Source organism: Carassius auratus, chromosome 29 (assembly GCF_003368295.1).
Source record: "Carassius auratus strain Wakin chromosome 29, ASM336829v1, whole genome shotgun sequence".
In the NCBI taxonomy this organism is placed as follows: Eukaryota; Metazoa; Chordata; class Actinopteri; order Cypriniformes; family Cyprinidae; genus Carassius; species Carassius auratus.
In genome coordinates this window covers 4287059-4306219 of record NC_039271.1, presented here as the reverse complement: position 1 = coordinate 4306219, position 19161 = coordinate 4287059, and the positions used below count along the sequence as shown (strand labels likewise).

Genomic DNA, 19161 nt, shown 5'->3' with positions numbered 1-19161 from the left:
GGTTTATGCTGATTTAGGAATAATTTTTAATATTCAGTGGCGAATCACAAGACATTATAAGATGTACAGAAGATGAGAAAACATTAAAAAAAAATCTTTTTTTGAGATATCATAACCTACATCAAGATAATGTATAATGGGTCGGTAATACTTAGTATGCTTTGTGTTGTTTGACAGTCATAAACTTTATTTCAAATAAGGAACATTGTAGTTTGAAGATTAACACATGATACTGACCAAAGCCGAAAGCAGAAGAGGTTTGTTCAAAATACTTTAGTCAGCAAAACAAGCTGCTCATGTGGTGAACTTGTACTTAATCACATACTTACATTGTAACTGTATTACTGTAGAATTAAGTATAGATTTAATAGTGGTGAGCTCTATAAAACAGCTAGCCTCTTCTTTGTTTATGGGATGTAATATGTGCTGTTATGCCTCATTAAAATTCTGTTTTGTAACAGAAACTGTGGTCATTTTCAATATCTGTACTGAAACTGTCAGCATGTTTTGTCGTCAATTGTTTTTGCAGTAAACACAATTACAAAAAGGCAATACCAAACTTTAATTAATGTCCTACAGAACAGAGCACTATAAAAGAAAAAAGAAAAAAACAATATACAATATAAAACTTATCCAGGTCGTCCAATATTTTAAACGTCTCTAATAAACTAAATAATCTTCTTCCACTCTTAAACTCTGAAGTTCTCAAGGATTTATACCAATCACCTGCACCCAGTAATCACTCACCAGGATAAAGACACCTCCGACGCAGTACTCCAGTATCCGGTCTAATATGCATAACCATGAACTTGTGCCTGACCTCTCTCTACTAACCTTTTTTTCCCCTATGTCCTCAGATATCCCCACAACAATCTCCTGTGACATACTTAAGCTTACTCTGCATGTGTTTATCTCCAGAGCTCTGGAAGTTATCCTCTAAACAACACCTTGTCACATTACCACTTGTAAATAAACTGGGTCCCCAGTCACCTGCTCCTGTAGATCTTCTGCATTAGCTGGGTAACCTTCTCTCAGCACTCACTGCTTCATCCACTCCCTGATTTTCCTCCGGCAGAAATTCTCCTGAGCTCCTATGGTCAAGATCTTAATCCACGGATCCATGCACAATGGCAATCTACGAAGATTCTATCGGATTAGAGAACTTTCTGTTTCAGCCCTGGTGGACTCGGGCTCCTCTGGAAACTTCATCTCCCTATGCCGTCTCCAGCTGCCTCCAGATGCCCAGTAGCAGTCATTGACAGTGTTGGAGTCTGTTCTGCCATCAACATTATCTCACCGCTCTTCCTTGTCCAGTTCTCCAGGGTGTCACGTGGCTTCCACCCTCATCGAGAGCCCTGAGCCTGATGTTGCTCCAACGATCCCACCTGATTGTGGCATTCCACCCACTTACCACCTCACAGGCCATGGTCTCTGCCGTCGACATGCTGCCTGATGCGTTCGAATCCGCAAAGGGGATGAATGAAAAACAGCCTTCATCACCCCTTCTGGTCACTACGAGTACTGCGTTATACCGTATGGACTCTCCAACGCCCCCTCAATCTTCCAAGGCTTCATGAATTAGGTGTTCCTGGAATTCCTCCACAAGTCAGTCATAGTTTACATCGATTTTACATCGTTTTTTCCCAGCACTTCTGTGAGCCTCCATGCCTCCAGCCTTGTGCTTACTATTCCAGGAAACTGACCCCAGCGGAGCAGAATTACGACATAGGAAACAGGGAGCTGTTAGTGATCAAGCTCACTATAGAAGAATGGAGACAGTGGCTGGAGGGAGCTAACCACCCCTTTACAGTAATCACTGATCATAAAAATCAGCAATCACTGTGAAGCCCATTGACTGAATCCCCGGCAAGCCCGTTGGGCCCTGTTCTTCACCAGATTCAATTTCAACATCACCTACCACCCTGAAAACCACAACTGCATGGCTGATGCTTTTTCTCGTCTGCATTCCCTGGACACTCCTTCGGACCCCGAACCTATACTCCCTCCAGCCATGATTGTCAGCCCCATCATGTGGAGCATGAAGGGGACATCAGGTGCTACCCAACATGAACCTGCTCCGCTGGGATGCCCAGAAGGGAGGATTTATGTTCCCTGGTCCCAGCAGGTGTGTGACTCAGCTCACATCCAACCTCCAGTGCACCATACGGAGACACAAGCCCTTTGCTGATGTTCGACATGCCGCCACTCCAGTTTACCATCCCTGGGATAAAGTCTGGCTATCAACATGGGATCTGTGTCTCCGTCAGCAATGCAGGAAGCTGAGTCCATGCTACATTGGTCCGTTCACGGTCGAGAGGCAGATCAATGAGGTCACCTACAGGCTCCAATTACCTCCCAGATACCGCATTCACCCATCATTCCACATTTCACTCCTTAAACCCTTCTCTCCCTCCACTGCAGATGCCCGGAACCTCGCAAACCCCCTCCTCCGGAAATCCTAGAACACACCTGACTCCCATCAAGCATGATCCCAATCACTGGAGTACTGAGCACCTGCACCCAGTAATCACTCACCAGGATAAAGACACGTCCAACTCAGTACTCTGGTGTCCGGTACCGTTAACAACCATGAACTGGTGTCCGACCTCTCTCTACTTACCTGTCTTTCCTATGTCCTCAGATATCCCCACCGCGATCCACTGTGACATACCTAAGCTTACTCTCCTTGTGTTTATCTCCAGAGCTCTGGAAGTCAACAACACCTTGTCACATTACCACTTGTAAATAAACTGTTCACTTGCACTAAATCCTCCGTCTCCACAGTGGTTTGTGACAATATCGAAGGTTATATCCTCTTTAGAGAAAAGGCTCTGTTGATCAATACTGAATCTATGTCTTAGAAGTTCAGAGGATGGATAAATATTACAAGTTTTAAAGTGTATTTCCTTGACTTTAAGAAGTATACATGGCTCCTACAAGTTCAAATTAATTTGTTTGGTAAATTAAAAGATGGTAAATTAAGAGCTTCATCTAGCACACTGGTTTTCAACATAAAAGCCAGATATAAAATGTAATTGCTTGTGAACACATTGAAAATTATATTTTTCACAGAAAGTCTTTTCATAAAATTACAACAACAAAAAAAAAAAATATATATATATATATATATATATATACACCAATTGTTCCAAGTGGGGGAATTATGAGGGGTAAAATTATTTATAAATCAGCTTCCAGTATAAAATAACTATACCTTTTATAATTTGAGAGGGAGGTTTTGTATTGAGAAATCACAACCTTATAAAAAAAATCAATTCCACCAACATGTTTAATATTTCTGGGTATGAAAACCAAAAACTATTATTATTTATTAGAAAATATTTGAACCAATTAATCTTAAACATTCCATTCATACAGTCAACGTCTATGAGGTGTAAATGCCCATCTTTATAACCCTTTACTAGCACCCCTTTGTCATGTCAATAATCTGAAGGTTTCAGTCTGAAAGTGAAGTCGCTTCTGTCGTCTAGTGGAGAAGACAGAAAACTGCACTTCCGTTTCTACCATCACGATAAGTAACACTCACCACCAGAGGACACCAAACTGTTATTTTTGTGCTTGAATAGAGTAAAAGTGATTTGATGAGACTTAATGAGACTATAAAGGCTATATTTTTATTATTGTAATGGGAATATTCACATGAGATAAATCAAATATATCTAATCATACATATTCCTTACTACAAAACTAAAGATAATTATAATTTATTTCCCATATAAAATGTATAAATTTGGAGTATCAAGTCTCCCTTCTCTTGATGGTTTGTCCACAATAGATCTTCTATGAACAACACCCGATATGAACTGAAATGGGTTTCTGTAAGGGTGGTTTTGGGGTAGTCATATGAATCCCTTTCTGCTTTAATTGTGATTTTTGCAACAACAACAACAACGTATCAACGTATGTGATGGAACTACAAAACCCCCAAAGTGCAATATAATAATAGGGCAGTTATATACGTTTGTTTTTATAATCTCATATTAGAAAGGGCTTCAAAATATAATATAAGGGTTTTAAAATAATTAACAAATTAATAATGTAATTTAGCTTTTCGGAAAAACATGGGTTTTGAAAACAAAGTAAAATATCACCAGTTTCTCAATTAACCTAAACATTAAATTTTTGTAATGTCTGTTTTAAAGTCAATCAAAAAATTAAATGACGTTACAAACAGCTACATTAACAGAATAATATCCGTGAATAATTTTACTTTTACTTTATTACAAATAACATATTTATATGATATAATATCCAAATGCCATTTTGATTTGGATGGATGATTGGATCCAACATTAAAGGGGTTTCTTTTATAAAACGTTTGTAGTCTCAAAAAAAATCGTGTCTTTACCATAGACACACACGTCGTCTCTCAAATCCCTCCGTGTGAAATCGAGGAAACGTAAATGGTTCCAATTGCACAAATGCGTTTTCTTTACAAGTTAATAATTTACTCAAATAGTAGACCGAATTAATAGTTTAAACAGATAGATCAATTACCTAGAAACAGAAAAATATTTATATATATTCTAACTTTTTGTACCAAATACAAAGTGTAAAAAAAAAATACCATTATATATATATACAAAAACTATGGACAAACAAGAAGTCAAACACAATAGTCATATATTATTGCAAAAGCGGAAACTAGAAAACATCAAGTGCAACCACAAAGGGTTTATGCAAGGACTGTCTAGTAGCCTAACACCTCGAAAAGTCTCTTCCGACCCCACCTACTCTCAGCAGCTCAGCAACTTCAGACCGCCAGGAGAAACTTCACGCACTTCTCTCTTTCCCACTCTGTGATTTCTTTAAAGTGTAATCTTGTGTTTCTGCCGCGCATCTCTGCTGCATAGACTCTCGTTAATATCTGCCACATGCTGCATTGATTTCTGAAGAGTTTGGGAAGAGTTTACAGCCGCGGAGATGAGTGAAGCAGAAGACAATGATATTCTTGAGCTGGACTCAGAAACAGAGGAAGACGTGGAGATGACTGTTATGACAGATGTGGGTGAGTATCAGCATCTTTAATAGTTTTGTGCTGTCTTTGTTGCTTGTCCTCATATATGATTCAGATAAAAAGAGGACAAACCCTGGAGCCATATCATTGTTTCTTTTTCGGCGCAGCTGGTCAGTTAAGTTTATCAGAAGTCACATTTTTAGAGATGATGACGAGCACAAACGCGTTCATAGAACCAGAGAATACAGACTCAAATGACTTGAATATATTTGCATATGTGAGACTCAAAACAATACAACACGGCCTAACCAGAAAGACAAGTTACATAATTCAGCCTCTCATAACTCATATTAGCCTAACAAATATCTGCTCTAATAACGCTGCTGAAAACGTTATTTTTGAATGCTCTCGGAACGTTCTTTCTTGGTTATGTGAAAGTTGAAGGAACATTCCATCGTGTCATTGGAATGTTACATTTGATTGTTGAACGTTCTAAAAATGTTCTGAAACAAGCAACTTTTAAACAAAATGTTACATGGAGGTCATGAAATGAAAGATGTTTTTGCTCTAATGTCTTGAGAACGTTTTTAAACACCAAATGTTTTATTATTTTTCTTGGAAGAACGTTTGGTCTTAACTTTGCAGAAACATTCTGAGAACATGCCCTATTAGCTAAATAATGATGTCGCTTTTGATTCTGTAGTTTTTTTTATGTAAGAACTGTATAAACATGATCCAAACAATATTAAAAGTGATTCAATTTTACGACTTCATATGTGTTTTAGTAATAAAAAATGTGTTAATATATAGTACATCCTATAGATAAAAACTGTACACAAGAATGAAACAGAAAAGCCTGAAACACGCTGATGATTTACTTGAGTGTGTGTTTTATGGGGACTGTTTTATGTCACGTGCTGGAATGGGAGTGTGTTGTGGAGGCGTTCCTCATGAAGTTAGTCAGATGTTCCTGGACTGATGGATTTTCCTTGTCCAGGCTGTTTTCAGGCCGTTGCTATGGACATTTGCCACTCAGCCAAGCAAACATCTGATTCAAGTTATTTCTTTCCCATCATGCTTTGCTCTCTGGCTGGTTTGTTTTCCCTTTGTTGTGAGTAAACATTAAACCAAAGCATTCCAAAGCGTTCACATACTGTGTGTGAATAAATTTGATTAGATTGAGTGTAATGAGGTTTGATGCTTTATTTCATTAGCTGTGAATTGAAAGGAATGAACTCACCCTCAGTAGGTCATCTGAGATATAGATGAGTTTGTTAGTTCATGCAAACACATTTGTAGCATGAAATGTAGCATCTCTTGTTCCGAAATGTACAGATTCATCAGAACATTCATCAGTTAACATCTTGAGAAGTAAATGCTGTGTTTGGAATTTTATTCCGACGGCACCCATTCACAGCAGAGGTTCTGTTAAATCTATTCTCTATTGTAATATTTTGTATATGCTTTTTCCTAGTTTATTCTGAAGAGTTGCCAACATACAAATCTATGCCTAAAGGTCAAGCTGTGCCAAAAGTGGAACGGGTTTGTTTCTTTTCAATCAGCCTTGATAAAAACATGAAAATATTAACACACCCAGTTAACACACACACACACACACACACACACACACAGTTATTGCTGCAGTCAGTTCATTACAAATCTCAGTATTTATTAGTGGAATATATAGCTGAATTAATTCAGTAACTCAATTATTTTATAAGGTTTTATGACATTTTAGTTATTTTTTGTCACTTGATGGAGAAGATTTTAAGCTGTCTGTAACGCCAGTTTACTGTTAACAGGCTGAATTCAACGGTAACCCGGATTCACTATTTTTCAACGATGGAAAGAGAAGGATTGACTTTGTTTTGGTCTATGAGGACGAGTCTAAAAGTTTATCTGATAAAAAAGGCTCAGTTATGAGGAGAAAAGTAAGTCAAACGTCCCTTTCACACATTTGTTTAAATCACCTCTTAACAAACAGAAACTGCTAGACCTTTACTAGTAATCTGAGAAATAACATTAAAGGGATTGATACACAAAAGATGATATTTTACCAAATAATTTATTTTGAAGAATGTTGGTAATCAAATAGTTGGTAGCCATTGACCTCCATAGTATTTTTTTTCTACGCTAAGGAAGTTAATGGCTAAAGTCATTCGGAATGTGGAATTATTTAGTCACAAATTCAAGAAAAACATGTTCATAATATCTGTAATATGCATTTAGAAAATAAATACTAAGCAGACTTAACTGGGTAAAAATCAACTTGTCAAAGAACATTTCTGAGTGATACGTTACCCGTATTTTCTTCTTTTGAATTAAAAAAGATAAAATATTTATTTGTGAGATGTTCAAATTTTTGTGTTATATTCACATGCATTATACTTCAAACCGTAATCACTAAACCAAACATAACTCTTTTCTTAAAGGGACAGTACACCCAAAATTAAAATTTGCTGTTTATGTGCTCACCCTCAGGACATACAAGATGTAAATTACTTTTTTTCTTCAGTAGAACATTAAAGATGATTTTTAGCTGAAACTGCGGTGCTTGATGATTTATAAAATGTAAATCAATGGCTACCGGCACTTTAAGAGTCAAAAAAGCACATACAGGCAACACAAAATGAATCCCTGTGACTCCTGACGACATATTGAGGTCTAATGAAGGGAAACGATCAATCTGTGCATTATTTACAACATTATTATTACAACAATAATCAAAATCGTGAGTTTTACCTACATTTCCTCTTCTTTCTCAATTATTCTCTAGCAAAGACGCAGAGAGTTTTTCGAAGGCAGCCTGATGAATATGCATGTGGAATTGGAAGCGACAAAATCCGTAAGTCATTTTACCTCACAGTATCTACAGAGATTGATATAGAGATTGTAGAGATTTCTTTCTTTTTCTGAGCTCCACGTGCTTGGCTTATATCAGTTTTACCCATATATATGGACTTCTCAAGAAGGGTTCTGCTAGTCCCGTCTGAACCTGTAGAAATAATCTGCAGAACTGTTATTGTTTCAGATGCACGTATGCCTTCCTGTGGCGCTAATGGGAGATTTCCTCCATGTGTTTTGTAGGTAGTGGATGAGAAGCTCATCTATGTGAAAGTACACATGCCTTTTGAGGTTTTGTGCACTTATGCTGAAGTCATGCACATCAAACTGCCCATCCAGCCCAATGATCTCGCCCCGCAATCATCCGTGTACAACTGCTTCACACGTCACTTCTACCCCAGCGAGGACGTCATCCCCAAGGAGCCCGACTTCTTCACAGCTCCTTTCCGAAATGATCAGCTGAAGTGTTTTTATATGAAGGACAAAGAGCAGTTCTTCACGCCGGCCTTGAGGAGCAGAATGGTGCGTTGAATGTCTCCGAGACACTCACGCTTAACCTTCACCTGTGTTTTACTGATATGCTGTGGGTTACAGGCGTACTACATCCTGAGCCGAGCGCCGTATGACGTCAAAGGAAGTGTGAAGAAGTTTGGCTTGAATAAGCTGCTGGATGGAGGTGTGTATAAGGCTGCGTATCCATTACATGATGTAAGTACCTCCTGTGTGTCCTGTGTGCTTGTTATTTTCATTTTAGTTAGTTGTGATAATTGTGTTTTTGTCATTTTTAGTTTTAGTTATTCTGAAGTTCAATGAAATGAATATGAGTGCCAGAGTGCCAAATTTTAGTTGAATTATTATAATTATTGTTGTCGATTCTTATTATATTTTTATTTAATAATTATTATATTTTTTAATGGTTTTATTTTTGGTCAAATATAATAACCCTAATAACCACTGATCACAGTTTATTATGACCGTTGTTTTGTATTGCAGCTTTTTTTAAATGTTAACATGTGCTGTTTACATGTGCAAATGAGGCATTAAGTAATTAAAAATTCACTAATTTGCATGCACTTCCAGAACAGGAATCTGAACCCTGGATAAAGCCAGGATCAATATTCTTGTTTCATTTTGTTGACATATTGAGAGTTTTTACAGATGGGATTTAGGATTTTATCACCCCATATAAAGGAATGAAATGTTATATGTCAAGTGTATGTTGTATGAATAAAGCCCTCTGTGAGATTTTGCACACTCATAACGATTATTACGATAATTAAAAAACCGGCTTTTGAAATGTTCATCATTCAGTTGATCAGCAAGTCACCATACAATGAGATGACATCACATCCTGGCACTTCATTCTTAGGAAAAACAAAGAGAGTTTTTTTTTTTTCAAAATTACTCCAAGAATCATTCTTGGAATCTATTTAAAGAAATTTCTTGGCTTCTTTCCTAAGATTTTCCTGTGGCCGGCCCCTGTCCTGCATTTAAACTGTTATTTAAACGGATGTAGTTTATGTAGATTAAGGGATGCATGAGTATTAATGTGCTTTCTGCTTGTGTTTTTGTGATTTCTGTAACAGTGCAGGTTTAATGTGAAATCTAAAGAGCCCGATTGTCCTAATGAGAGATTTCTGCTGTATAATGAGTGGGCTCATCCCAAGAGCTTCTACAAGATGCAGCCGCTGGACCTGATCAGGTGTGTTCGTGTGGCAGTCTGTTGATGTATTCATGCTTTTTCTTCTGATCCCGTCCTGATAGATGAGCTTGTTAATATGCGCCTCTGCTTTCAGGAAGTATTTCGGTGAGAAGATCGGCATATATTTCGCCTGGTTGGGTTTCTACACAGTCATGTTGACTCTCGCTGCTACAGTCGGACTCGGTTGTTTCATATACGGATACACAACCAGAGAGAGCAGCACATGGAGGTACAGCAGACCTTTTTTTTTGCTAATATTGCATTAGTAATATTTTTTATTGAGTCATTTATATTTAGTAAAACAAAAAAAATATTATTATTAATAGTATTATTTATTTATGGAAATTACATTGGATTAAAATAAATAAATGATACAGCTAACTGTACTGTATTACCATAGTGTGATTAGGACTGTCTGTACTACCTTATTAATTTAAATATTACAATAGTGTTTTGTTTTTATTTAGTCAGTTTTATTCTGTAAACATAAAAGTAATTATTTCTATTAAAATGTTTTAATTAATAAATTAAGTTAAATAAACATAATAATATGTATAACAACAAAAAATCCATAAAAAACAATATAGAAAATATTAAAATAAATAAATTATACACACACACACACATACAGTAGTACTATTTTGAGTAGTAAAAAAAAACAATTGTGTAATAGTAACTAACATTTTTATAAATAATATTTCATACACAATATTTAAATATTAGCTCACAGTATAAATTAGATCATAAAAACATATTTATTGCAGATTGTGCAACCCTATAAACTTACACATCAAACCTGAATTTTATCCCAAACGCTCCAGCCCTTCTTGTACAGTGCTTATGAATGTGTGACTGATTCTGACTGTTTGTTTGAGCAGCAAAGAGGTGTGTGACCCTGAGATTGGTGGAGAAATCATCATGTGTCCACAGTGTGATCAAATCTGTCCGTACTGGAGGCTCAACACCACTTGTGAGTCATCTAAAGTGAGTAGGATTGTGGATTGTCGTCTCTGGAGGATTGTGGGATTTGGTGTCCGATCTATGATTTAACTGAGGTTTGTTTTGTTTGCGAAATGCTCCGCAGCTGAGACTGTTGGTTTTCCTCCACAGAGACTGTGTATATTTGATAACTATGGGACGTTAGTGTTTGCCATCTTCATGTCTGTTTGGGGTGAGTGATGTCATACGCTGGTCACATGATCCCATGCACTCATACCAGTGGTGTGTTGCTTAATTTTTTTTTATGCTGACAAAATTTCAGCTCCACATTGCAGCATATGCTGGCCAAGAACAAGCATGCAGCATGACTATACATGTTTGTTAATGCAACATTTAGTTGCATGTCATAAACATGTTTTGAGTTTCATCAAAGCTGTTGTGGTATGAAACATCTTTCATTTTTAGCATTTTTCAGTTAACTTAGTTAAGGCAAACTAACAGGGTTAATAAAATAAAACTTTTTAAAATCAAAAGTTGTGTATTTTATTATTTAACGGACCTGAGCTGAACTAACAATGAACTATTGTGTTTTTTAAAATACATTTAACAAAAAAAAAGATAAATATTCTAACAAATTAATTTCTTATTGTTAATGCATTAATGGGACCATCCTGTAATTACTGAAATTTTATTAGGCATTATTTATATGCATGGCATAAATCTTGCTTTTTGTATGAAACGTGTTTTGTCTTTCACAGTGACTCTGTTTCTGGAGTTCTGGAAGCGCTATCAGGCCGAACTGGAGCACGACTGGGACACGGTGGAGTTTCTTCAGCAGGAGGAACAGCCTCGACCTGAATACGAGGCCAAATGCGTCTATGAGAGAGAGAACCCTGTTACACGGGTATGAGATAAGCTACATGCAGTGGCTCTGTTCAGATGAACTCATTGTTTTTTAGGTTTGTGACATTAACAAAGAGCTGTGTTTGTTTTATACAGGAAACAGAGAAGGTGCCGTACACGGCCTGTGGCAAGTGCATGAGAGTGTCGTGTGGCATCGGCACTGTGTTATTCTGGGTAATATTGTGCTTACTCTTTCATCCATGTAATTAAATATTTAAAAAGGCGTCTAAAAGTCAACATAAAACAATAATACAATACAGGGCAGCTTGATTTCCATAGTCAATCACACAATTTATCATCCACGTTTTCATTTTAGAATGAAATTGCCAAAAATTGTATTTAATTTAATTTAATTTTTTATTAAAATTTCATAGGACCCTAAAAATTATCTTTGGTTAAACTTTAAATTAATTTCTATTGAACTGTATTTTTCATGATGTAACGTTTCATGATGTAAACTGATTACATATGCTTTTGGATTAGAGTTGAATTAAACTATTAAAATGAAATCCAGAAACAATTTAAATGGTAAACACAGAATTTGGTAAAAAAATAAAATAAAAAAAAAACATAAAATAATAATTACAATTTTATAGTGCCCTCAAAATGTATTTTTTTAAAATAAATCTTTAATAAATTGATGTTAAATTGCTTAATTTTCTTTATTTTAATTGATTAGGCTTTTTGATTACAAAAATGTAATTAAACCATTTAAATGGAACCCAGATAAAAATAAAACACAGAATTTGGTGAAAATAAATAAAACTAAACTTAATAAGATTAATACAGAATTAGAGAAAAACAAATGAATGTGCCCTAAAAAAGTATATTGTTAGACTTTTAATAAATTGGTTTCTTGATTTTAATTCATTTCACTTTTTACTTACTCTAATTTAATTTGACCATTAAAATGGACTCCAGAAAAAAAAAAAAACAGAACTTGGGGGAAATATAAAACAGATTTTATAGAGCGCTAAATGCATGTTCTGAGATGACTTGTGTTCACATCATTCATGTAAAACAGCTTGCAAATGTAAATTGATGTTGTCATGTTTTGTTGTAGGTTCTGTTGATCATAGCGTCGGTGGTCGGCGTGATCGTGTATCGTTTGGCGATGTTTATCACTTTCTCTTCGAAGCTGCGCACTGAACTGAACAGAAAGGAACTGGAGCCGTTCAAAGAGTACATCACCCCTCAGATGGCCACGTCCATCACGGCCTCCATCATCAGCTTCATCTTCATCATGATTCTCAACTGCGTCTACGAGAGAGTGGCCATCTGGATCACAGACTTCGGTAAGGGACCCCTTTCTCTCGTGCTGATTTACATTGGTTTGTTTATATGAGTTCCCCATTTTTATTAAAGGGTTAGTTCACCCAAAAATTAAAATTATCCCAAAAATTACTCGCCCTCAAGTCATCCTAAGTGTATATGACTTTCTTTTTTCAGACAAAACTAGTTCGGAGTTATAATAAAAAAATTGTCTTTGATCTTTCAAGCTGTTTAATGCCACTCATCGAGCGCCCATCAATAAGAATAAAAAAAGGGTCACACACAGCTCCGGGCGATGAACAAAGGCTTCCTGTAGTGATTTGACGTAATTTTGTAAGAAAAACAAACATATTTAAATCCACTTTAATCTACTTTGCACTCACTGTTGTAAACGGAAGCAGTTCCGGGCGGATGACGTATGGAGGTTGGCTTTATTTTAATTTTTTTTTTTTTTTGGTGTTTTGTTTTGTTTTTTTACAATAATTGCATGTCTTTTTTTTTTTTTTTTTTTTTTTATAATCTATATGATATTATAATTTTTATTATTATTGAATTAGATTTTATTTTAATCTTTTTGGTTTAATTTAAAGTAATTTTGTGAAGATGTTTGTTTATTTACAGTTAGTAATTTTAGTGCTTGAACTTCATTTAGTTGCACCATTTCACTTTTTTTTTTTAATTTTGTTCATAATTTGTGTTTTATATTTCAGCTTTATTTCAATTAACAAAAACTTTTTTAACAGTTTTTGTTAACGATAATTACACTGATATGCATGTTCAGAATTCTCTAATGTCAGTCTCATGGGATGCAGGTATCAAATAAAATATTTCATAATTTAAAAATTATTTGTTCATTCATTGCAATTTGTCAATAATTTGTGATTTAATTATTACCTTGCAAAGCTTAGTTTGAGAAACCCAGACTCTCTTTAAACACTTATTCTGTGTGCTGCAGAGCTGCCACGGACTAAAACAGAGTACGAGAACAGCCTGACGCTGAAGATGTTCCTCTTTCAGTTTGTGAACTACTACTCGTCCTGCTTCTACATCGCTTTCTTCAAAGGGAAGGTGGTGGGATATCCGGGACAGCCCGTCTACTGGTTTGGTGCTTTCCGTAATGAGGAGGTGAGACATTTCTGTGAGATCAAACTTTAATGCATTAATTGATATGCAGCTGTATTTCTTGAATGAAATGGTCAATATTGTGTTCAGTGTGATCCCGGCGGCTGCCTGACTGAACTGACCACACAGCTGTCAATCATCATGACAGGAAAGGCCATCTGGAACAACATACAGGAAGTCCTTATGCCGTGAGTTTCACACACCAGCCTCAAACTGTTTCAGTGATCACAGAAAATCATTATTCGGCAATAACGTTCACGCTAATTTACAAAGATAGTATTTCTAACTAAGCAGAAATGAGAAGTTCAACCCATCTAAAAATATGAAATAGTCCACAAAATAATTAGTGAATGAGACCTAGAGTTATTTTAGTGTAATTATATTTTTTTATTAATATTTTGAATTAGTTTTTATTTTTACATTTTCTGTTTAATTTTTACTTTTTATCTTATATTAATTTTTTGTTAAATATGACAGATAAAGTAAGTATTTTTAGTGTTTTAAACTTATTTCGGTTTCTGCTTTTATCGAAGCTTTATTTCACTCAACAAAAACATTTAAGTTGTTTTATGATTTAATAATATAACCATTATTTTAGTAAACTATAGTTTTTAGTAACATTTTGAATTTGTGTCCATTTTTATATGTTCTGTTTTTGGTTTAAAGTTTTGTACTTTTGTTGTAGGTTTTTGTCATTTTTAGTAGTTTGCCATCAGCACTGATCAAAGTTATTAAAGTTTACTAAAACTGTTTTGTTACTTGAAATAAAGTAAATGTTAAGTGAAATAATGGAAAACAACACAACAAAATAACTAAAACTTCATCTAACACTAAAATAAAAACAGAAAGTGTAAAAATGAAAACTATTTTAAAATATTAGTTAGAGTTTGAAAACCACTCTGATTAATAACGAATGGTGTTTGTAGGTGGGTGAAGAATCTGATATTTCGTCACTGCACCCAGGTGGGTTCAGAAAAAGTGATTCCTCGCTGGGAACAGGACTATCAGCTCCAGCCAATAGGAAAGCTCGGCCTGTTTTATGAATATCTGGAGATGGGTGAGACTTTATGCACATCCGAACTATGAAACATTGTTGTATATGAACACAGTTGTCTTAAAGGGATAGGTCACCTAAAAATTAAAATTTACTATTAATTTACTTATCCTCAGGCCATCGCAGATGTAATTACTTTTTTTTATTTTTTTATTCAGTAGAACAAAAAAGAAGATGTTTAGAGATAACGGTTATCTTTGGTGATTCATACAGTGAAAAGTCAATGGCTACCAGCACTTGAAAAAAAAAAAAACAGAAGTAACACAAAATTAATACCCATGTCTTGATATATTGAGGTCGTATGAAGTAAAAACAATCATTCTTTACAACATTATCACCCCTAATCTAAAGAATCAGACAAACTGGGAATCTGATTCTTTTTTTTAGTGAACTGGTTCTTTCAGACAGTTCGTTTCAATTAATTGGTTCAAATAACCGATTCACCAGTTTGTGTATGTAATCAAGCAATGACATAACATATATGCAATTATATTATTGAACACGCAATAATGATGTGAAACATGGATGTTTTACATGTCTGAAGTCAGAGTCGAGCTGTTTTCCTGGTTCAGTGACTATTAGAGGAACTGAAGCGCTGAATGATTCTTTCATCTCAGGATCAGATACGCCACTATTTTGGCTCATTTAGAGATGCAGTTACTGTCAGGCGTCTGAAAATGAGTTTTGATTGAGTAACTTGTAGATCTGTGCTAACTGAGTTGTGAACAGTTTCATACAGTTCAGTCCGATTTGATGACCTGGTTTATTTAGTTCACTAAGAAGATCCGGTTCAGAAGAATCATTTGTTTGCAAACCGAGCATCACTCCGGACCGTTTGTCTAAGGCTCTGGATTATAGTTAATAATGTTGTAAATAATATTCAATTTCTTGCACAGATTGATCGTTTTACTTCATAAGACCTCAATATATCTTCAGGAGCCAAGGGAATTGATTTTGTGTTGTCTGTATGTGCTTTTATCAATCTGAAAGTGACGGTTGCCATTGACTTGCATTGTATGGGTCACGGTTTCAGATAAATATAATAAAGAAAAAAGTCTTGGATGGCCTGAGATTTTCATTTTCTTCTTTTGATGTGTTTGCAGTGATCCAGTTTGGTTTCGTGACTCTGTTCGTGGCGTCCTTCCCGTTGGCTCCTCTCCTGGCGCTGTTCAACAATCTGTGTGAAATCCGTGTGGACGCCTGGAAGTTCACGACTCAGTCTCGCCGGGTCGTTCCAGAAAAGGCCCAGGACATCGGCGCCTGGCAGCCCATCCTGCAGGGGGTGTCGATTCTAGCCGTGGTCACAAATGTGGGTTGAGAGGAAGTCGTTGTTTTTGTATCTTGTGCGATTGAGGTCATGTTCACTCTCTGTGGGTGTTTTCCTCTCCAGGCTGCCATCATTGCCTTCACTTCTGACATGATCCCTCGCCTGGTTTATTACTGGGCGTTTTCTGCCAGCCCTTATTCAGATGGATCTGAACACACTATGGTGGGCTACATCAACAACTCCCTGTCTATCTTCAACATTTCAGACTTCAGTTCGACGAAGAGGCCGAATGAGGACATCACACCGTACTGGTTTAACAACATCACCACATGCCGGTGAGCTCGTCAAACATCACCAGTTAAAACTGCACTTTTACAAGCATTCTTCTGCATGTTTATTTGGGATTGTCGGTTTAATACACAGCATGCATATGTTTTTTGAAAAGTAAAAAGAAAGTACTGGTAAGTTATAAGGTGACCTGTAACATGTTATTGATAGAAAGCTACCCAAACACACAAGTCTTCCAAAGGTTTGCATAGTAAACATCAAAAGCTTGTCTGATAATAATGGCAGGTGGCAAGAGATGGTAAAAAGGGATTGTTCTGTGGTCTTTAAGGCGGAGTTTAATGAAAGGTTATTTATAACCAAAACGAGTTTTACAACCTGATTTCAGAAGAAAAGAAAAAAAACAACAAAGAACTTTTCAGTTCTGTGGAAAAGTATCTGCTTGTGCTTCAAAGAAACAAAATAATAACAAAAATCCATGCAGTTTTTAGTGAATGAGACCCTGTGTTGTTTGTGTAATTATAGTTTTTATTCATATTTTGAATTACTTTTTATTTTATACTTTTGTCATTTATTATTTGTTTAAATATGTCTATATATTTTTATTAACGTTTATTTTAGTTTTAGTTATTTTAGCACATCAAGTTATTTTATTTTTAAACTATAAATTGTCTATTAATGACTCTTCTTATGTTCTCAGGTATCGTGATTTCAGGTATCCTCCGGGTCATCCTAAACAATATGAATTCAGCATTTATTATTGGCATGTTATTGCTGCCAAACTGGCTTTTATGATTGTGGTTGAGGCAAGTGACTAGATATGAGACAACTAATGATAACTTTATAAAACATGTTTGTTCTGTTGTTGTAAATATGCTGTTTTCTTCTCCTCGCAGCACATTGTTTATTTCACCAAGTTCATACTGGCCTACGTGATCCCAGACGTGCCTGAAGCTCTGAAGGAGCAGATCAAACGCGAGCGTTACCTGACGCAGGTCATCCTGCACGAAACCAACATCAAACAATTCAAGGAGCTCATGAAGCCCGTGGCTGACAATCTACAGAACGAGATTGAGGACCCAGAGTTAGAACTGAAACTGTGAAGCCTTAAAAGGCCAGCTCATGTCAAACCTGAAACTGTTACCGTCTTTCACCTTAATCCATGAACCACACCCCATCCCAGACTCCAATTCAGGCTTAAACCTCAAACAAACACAACCAGGAATGTTTGCATAGTCATTTTAAATTTAGCTGACATATTGTATAAAGTGATCACTGTACTGGTATCTGTATCTAAATGAAGTGCTTTAATTATGACAGATAAAACAGGTGAAGGATCTTCAACCACTAAGTTTAATATTTTCAGAAATTGCTCATTATGGATGAGAAACATCATTTTAATTTTCAGTTTGTTGCGAATAGCCACTTAAGTGTATTGTTACATATAATATTGGCACGTTATATATTATAAAAACCAGATATGTGATCTTTAACCACTTTATATTGAACTAATAAAACAAAGAAAATATATATATTTTTATTTTAAGTATTATGCTGACACATCAAGTTCAATATGGAGATTTCATAAAGTAAAATAAACGGAGAATTTAATGCCTTTTACAATACACCTATACTAACAAAAAAAATTGAATATCATGTTTTTTGGACATTTACCATAGTATCTGGAGTGCCTTATGAATATGGTGTTTATAATTAAGGTGTATTGTAATGTGGTTTTAAGTTTGATAGCATTATTTTACCATTGTACTTTCACACATGATTTTGTGAGCATAATATGCTATGAATTAAGCATTTTAATATTATTTTAGCCCAGCTAACATTTCAATCGTGCTCTGTATGTTTGTGAATATTACCATATTTAGTTTGTTACCAATTTGTAAAATATGATGTTTACATGAATATATAAACGTTTGCATACATTGACCACTTTTATATAAATAAAAAATAAATGATTGATGATGTACAATGTTGACTGTTTACATAATTTCATGCTTTAATATTACAACTTTACACGTTAACACAGTAAACACAAAATACACAGTAAACCGTGTTATTATACAGTAAGATATTACGTGTGTGTGATACATTTTATTTTTGCATTTTTTGTTACAGTTATAATTTAAATACTAATTTTGACATTTTTATTTTATTATTTTATTCATTTTTTTCCCCCTTTTTATTTATTTTAGTTCATCAGGTTAAACTAAAAGAAAAAAAAAAAGAAAATAGCAATTTTTTTATACATTTTTATTATTACTATTATTTTTATTAAACATTTTCTTAGGGAATACAAAAGTGAAAAAACATATGCCAATGAAAAGAAAAAAAGTGAAAGTGAGAACAAAGGGGGGGGGGGGACTTTCATAATCTTAGATAATAATAATTTAATGATAATTAGCTTGCTAAGAAAGAAACAAAAAATTCATATTGATTCTCAGAAGTTAAACATCCAAATAAAATCATAATTTAAGTAAAGATCAAAGTCATTATGTATGAAGTTTACAATGAACTGGCAAATCTCACCAAAGTTTATTTTATCCTTATTAGAAAAGCAATCCCTATGGCGGTGGTTTGTTGCCCTCCAGTGGCGAATTTCGGTATTGCGGGCATTTGTACATTTATTTTTCACCATTTAAAAATATTCCTTTTCAGTGTCAGATAGTAAAAACTAATTGGCTTTATGGTTTTATTATTTTATCCTAATTCATACATTTTATTTTATCCATTATTTTATTTTTTCCTAATAAAGCAATCCCTATGGCAGTGGTTCGTTG

The 19161-nt window shown here is 35.1% G+C and overlaps 1 protein-coding gene across 1 annotated transcript; it reads left to right on the top strand.

Moving 5' to 3' along the window:
• The first annotated feature begins 4732 nt into the window (after nt 1–4732).
• On the top strand, nt 4733–18346 carry LOC113047898 (anoctamin-6-like). Its single transcript, XM_026209270.1, has 20 exons — nt 4733–5029; nt 6453–6520; nt 6781–6909; nt 7755–7823; nt 8066–8344; nt 8417–8530; nt 9409–9524; nt 9619–9753; nt 10403–10508; nt 10635–10695; nt 11222–11367; nt 11463–11540; nt 12430–12661; nt 13594–13763; nt 13851–13948; nt 14687–14817; nt 15918–16123; nt 16205–16416; nt 17067–17172; nt 17263–18346. Exons 1-20 carry the CDS (start codon nt 4945–4947, stop codon nt 17467–17469), a joined length of 2748 nt encoding a protein of 915 aa, XP_026065055.1. The 5' UTR covers nt 4733–4944; the 3' UTR covers nt 17470–18346.
• Nucleotides 18347–19161: the final 815 nt, after the last annotated feature.

Bases quoted from the DNA above. Each gene is read 5' to 3' on its own strand.
- LOC113047898 (XM_026209270.1), top strand. From the start codon at position 4,945: ATGAGTGAAGCAGAAGACAATGATATTCTTGAGCTGGACTCAGAAACA. The intron at 6,910-7,754 runs GTAAGTCAAACG...ATTATTCTCTAG, and splicing joins GCTCAGTTATGAGGAGAAAA to CAAAGACGCAGAGAGTTTTT. The intron at 11,368-11,462 runs GTATGAGATAAG...TGTTTTATACAG, and splicing joins GAGAGAACCCTGTTACACGG to GAAACAGAGAAGGTGCCGTA.